The 4,811-nt window shown below is 36.0% G+C and overlaps 1 protein-coding gene across 1 annotated transcript; it reads left to right on the forward strand.

Moving 5' to 3' along the window:
• The first annotated feature begins 440 nt into the window (after positions 1-440).
• On the forward strand, positions 441-4,108 carry LOC114419330 (protein OBERON 3-like). The gene is made up of 2 exons (XM_028384987.1): positions 441-2,605; positions 3,413-4,108. The coding sequence occupies exons 1-2, from the start codon at positions 670-672 to the stop codon at positions 3,982-3,984; spliced, it is 2,508 nt and encodes an 835-aa protein (XP_028240788.1). The 5' UTR covers positions 441-669; the 3' UTR covers positions 3,985-4,108.
• The last annotated feature ends 703 nt before the right edge of the window (positions 4,109-4,811 follow it).

The raw sequence follows: 4,811 nt of genomic DNA on the forward strand, positions 1-4,811 counted from the left end.
ATAATATTTTATAATTGAATAAAAATATAAAATTATTTTATATTATTAGTATATAACTAATAAACTCAGTGCAAATGACAAATTGTGGTTAAATGGTGTTAAAAAAGTAAATAATATATATTTACTATAAAGAATTTTTATTCTTTCATCTAATTATTATTTGTGATTTGTGATGTATGATAAGTATGGTAGACATGGTAAGTATGTGAGTTTTTTGACTAAGGAAAAAGTGACTTTTATTACATATCTTATCTCATTTTATTGACTTAAATTTTTGCAGATAATCAAATACAAGAGTTATCCTACAATGATTTTTGCGGTTAGAACATGGAAAAAACATTCCGTAAATTAAAATTTTAATAATTTTAAAGATTAAATGATATTTGTATAATTTTAAATATTAAATTGAGGAGTAAACGGTTGAAAAGTGAAACTCCCACGCGTTGCAGGGTTGAGTTATCAGTCTCGTGTTGATTGAGGAATCAAAACCGAAGCTCGGAACCAAGGAAAAACGCCCGCGATTCTCGCTTGCTTTTCGGAACTATCCCTGTTTCGTGTCTCAAACACAGTTTTGTTTTTGGTCTTTGTTCTCTCACTCTTTCTCTCTGTCTTTGCCTTTGGTAAGCGCTTTTCCTTGTCTTTATTTTCCTGTTTCCTGTTCCATCTGCCATGATTGGAGGCAAAGATCTTGTTCCCAATGGCGTTGGCTCCGAGGGTGAGAACTCAAGGAGCAAGGTGCAACAACATCAGCATCATGATTTTGCTCATGCTAACAAGGAACACCCTCAAGAGAAAAAACCAAGTTTTGACGAGTTTCAGTCAACACCCTCAAAGGTTTCCATTTCTGGGTTGCAAGAGTTGACCCTCAGCTACCTCTGTGAGAACCCAAAATTGGGTTTTGTTGAGAGAGAGGTTGGTGATAGAAGCTCGGTGAAGGGCAAAGAAGTTGTTGTTTATGGGAATTCTGATCAGGATGAGAAATGCCTAACTGGGTTGGGTATGCCTATCTGGCGTGACGAATTAAGGTTAAAATCGTCGATGGTAGAGGTGTCCACATTTAGTGCGCAACAGTACCTTGAACAAGATTGTCTTCGAAGGAAGATATCCATCGGAAAGCAAAAGCAAGATCAAGATGAGAAATGGGTAGAGAGGGATTTCTTGAGTTTGAGTGAGACTAGGGAGGCTTCTTCAAATAGATCCATTGAGGAAGAGTGTGAGAGGGAGAAGAATGATGGCAGCAAGAAGCAGAAGCTTGAGACTCTTAGCCTCTCTCTTGCTTTGCCTGATGTGTCGCTCTCTCTCACAGCCTCAAACGCTTTGCAAAATGGCGACCAACTCGTTAGGCCAAAGCCTTGTAAGCCATCCACAAGGACCACAACTACGATAAATTCGTGTTCAAATGATTACACAGCAGCTTCTGTGTCTCACTCTTACTCTCACCCTTTCTCACACAACCAAAGTTGCTCACTCACCCGAAATTCAACCGAGAATTTTGAGTATTCACACAGCAAAGATGATCAAATTTGGCATTGTGGAGAGGGGACTAATGGCTCGGTTCATAGCAGGTTCAAGCCAATTGGAGATGGGGTTGCTTTGGCCAATTATTCCTTCATGCAAGGGAATAGTCAGTATAAGGCTACTAGTTCAGATAACCAATCTTTTTTCCCTTCAGAATTGCCTGCAAGAGTGAGATTTGAAGGTCAGTCAGAATGCTCAAGAGGAAACAATTCTGGGGATTTAAGAGGCTTGGAAGGTGTGAATGGTGGGAAAATGCAGTTTTCTACATCAGAGAGAGTTCTAAGAGACATTGTGTCTGAGTCTATCCCAGCCATGGCATTGACATTTCAGGAGTTCACTGAAGAAGTCATAACTTCAATTAAGGAACACTTGAAAGGTCTCATTGAAATGCCAGAGAAGAAAGGGGAATTAGAGAGCCTCCAGAACCAGCTAGGCCGAAGATCTGACCTCACCAGAGAGACTCTTTCAAACTCTCATAAGCAGCAGCTAGAGATTTTGGCTTCCATCAAGATGGGGCTTGGAAGTTTCTTGTCCGGTCAGTTCCAATTCATGGAGATGGTGGATGTTTTCTTGTACATGAGATGTAGAAATGTGAACTGCAAGAGCTTACTTCCTGTTGATGACTGTGACTGCAAGATCTGTTCAGGGAATAAGGGTTTTTGCAGTTCTTGCATGTGTCCTGTTTGTATGAGCTTTGATTGTGCAAGTAACACTTGTAGTTGGGTTGGTTGTGATGTTTGTTCTCACTGGTGTCATGCTGCCTGTGCCATTCAGAGGAATCTAATCAAACCTGGTCCTAGTTTGAAGGGTCCTTCTGGAACCTCTGAGGTGCAGTTTCATTGCATTGGCTGTGGACATGCTTCAGAAATGTATGGCTTTGTCAAAGATGTCTTTGTGTGTTGTGGCAAGGATTGGGGGCTAGAAACCTTGGCAAAAGAGCTTGACTGTGTGAGGAGGATTTTCCAGGGAAGTGAAGATCGCAAAGGGAAGGAATTGCATATTAAAACGGAAAATATGCTGTTAAAGCTTCATGCTAAACTGGTTTCTCCTTTGGATGCCTGCAACCACATCATACAGTTTTTCAACTGTAAGTCTCTGAACTGTTAGTTTTCATATTCATTTTATCTGTTCAAGTGTTTATCAAAACAATTGTGTTATAAAGCATTAATGTTGATATATGGAGATTTTCTTTTTTAGAAAGTAATAATGACTGACATTCAGACAATGAGGCAGAGCATTGACTTGCTATTTAACTTTTTAAAATGAGTTATCTTTCCATTTCTTATATTTCTATAACCACAATACTTGAGAATGCTATTTATAATATAAATGATTTTCAGATCTAGCTATGTAGAGTATTATATAAGATTAGTTATCAATTATCATACTATGGCATTTGATGTCTAACTGATTCAAGATTTCTATGTCATTTGACAATTGAGTTATGGAATGACTTTGTACTTTATAAATTATTTGTTCCTTCTCAGTAGGGCATTTGATATCGTGTTGACTCAGTTGTTTATTCTAGATTGCAGAAATTAAAGACAAGGAATGTCCTTTTAACACAGGCATCTATGTGTTACATAATAACTGGTTCTAGTCTTCTGGTGCTTGATTTTGGTGAATAATGAATTATGTTACATGTAGCACTCATGCCTAAGATGGGTTTTACAGATTTGGTAGATGACTGAGATGAATTTCTTTGATCGTTAGGCATTAGCCACTTAATTAATTGAAAAGAGATTATTCCATCAAATTCAAATGTCCCCACAAGTGTGTATCCTTTTTCATTTTTACCTTAGATCTTGCTATTTTTTTTTAATAAAAAAAGCTTGGTTGTAATTATACTGATGATAAGTGATATCTAACTTTAAATTTTTTTCCGGATAAATAGATACGGATGGCATGTCTGAATTTCCTCCTTCTGTATCCTCAAAGGATTTGTCTACATCTAAGGCTAACCTAACAATGGACACAACATCGTCTCTTCCACAATCTACTTCTCTAATGCCAATATACACTTTTGACATGAGCTACACTAGGTCAAATGATGTTCAACAAAAAGACCTCAAATCCTCCCTCTTAAGTGAACAAAAAAAAGAGACTGATTTCCACTTGGAGCCTCTATTAGGGAAAGGAGAAGGGCTCGAAAGCTTGGAGAGCATAGTGAGGATAAAAGAGGTCGAAGCCAGAATGTTCCAAAACAAGGCAGATGAGGCAAGGAGAGAGGCAGAGGGGTTCCAGAAGATGATCAAGACAAAGGCTGCACAGATGGAAGAAGAGTATGCAGAAAGGATTGGCAAGATTTGCTTGCATGAGGCAGAGGAAAAGTGGAAGAAGAAATTTGATGAACTCAATGTCTTGCAAAATTCCCACTATGATTACTTCAACATGAAAAACAGAATGCAAGATGAGATCCATGGATTGTTGAAGAGAATAGAAGCAACAAAGCAGCAACGGGTTTAATTTATTTTGTTCTTCTTTAATATTTTTCTCTCTAGAACACTAGTAAAATGTGTGTACTTTATTGATCTAGTGCCAATGTGTACTTTCTATTGATAAATTCAAGATTCAAGTTTTTTATCCTGCACTTTTTTTGTACCAAATTGAGAGGGGCTTAAACGTGAATTTAGCCATGTCCTTCAGAAGAGCTTGCAATTCTTGTTTATGATCTAAGCCAAAATAAGGTAGTGAATTTTTTTCTTTCTTTTGTTTTGATAAAGAAATTTTTTCTTTATATGTATCCTTTTTTTTCTGACATATTTGATTTCTCGTTTTTTTTTACCAAATTAGTGTAGTTTGCTTTTTAAAATTACTAAACTAATGTACTTTTCTAAAAACTTGCCAATACTGAGTAAACTATACTTCACCTTCACGAGGTCGGCTTCCTTTTTATTTAATTTATTTTAATTTTATTTATCACAGTTTACTAACGACCAAAAACATATTTAATTATCTAAATTTGTTATAAATTATGTGTAAATTAAAAAAACACTAATTTGATAAGACTTAAATATATTGAAGATCTATGAAATACATCTGAATTTCGCAATTGATTTTTGAAATTTTTTTACTTTTCGTCGAGTTCCTAAAACTTAAAAAATTTTGTGAAAAATTTCTACCGTTAGTCTCCGTCCAAAAATGTGATGATGTGTCTGTTAGTTGGACACACCAATGATACACTATGAAGTTATGTCAGAGGTGTCAATGACAAAGCGTATCACTTGGATTTTTTTATTTTTATATTTAATTTAATAAACTATTTTATTAATAAACTATTTTACCTTTCTCTT

This window comes from Glycine soja, chromosome 7 (genome assembly GCF_004193775.1).
Source record: "Glycine soja cultivar W05 chromosome 7, ASM419377v2, whole genome shotgun sequence".
NCBI classification, from domain to species: Eukaryota; Viridiplantae; Streptophyta; class Magnoliopsida; order Fabales; family Fabaceae; genus Glycine; species Glycine soja.

Excerpts from the sequence above, each read along its gene's own strand:
- LOC114419330 (XM_028384987.1), top strand. The coding sequence starts at position 670 with ATGATTGGAGGCAAAGATCTTGTTCCCAATGGCGTTGGCTCCGAGGGT. Across the intron at positions 2,606-3,412 it reads CATCATACAGTTTTTCAACT|ATACGGATGGCATGTCTGAA; the intron begins GTAAGTCTCTGA and ends CCGGATAAATAG.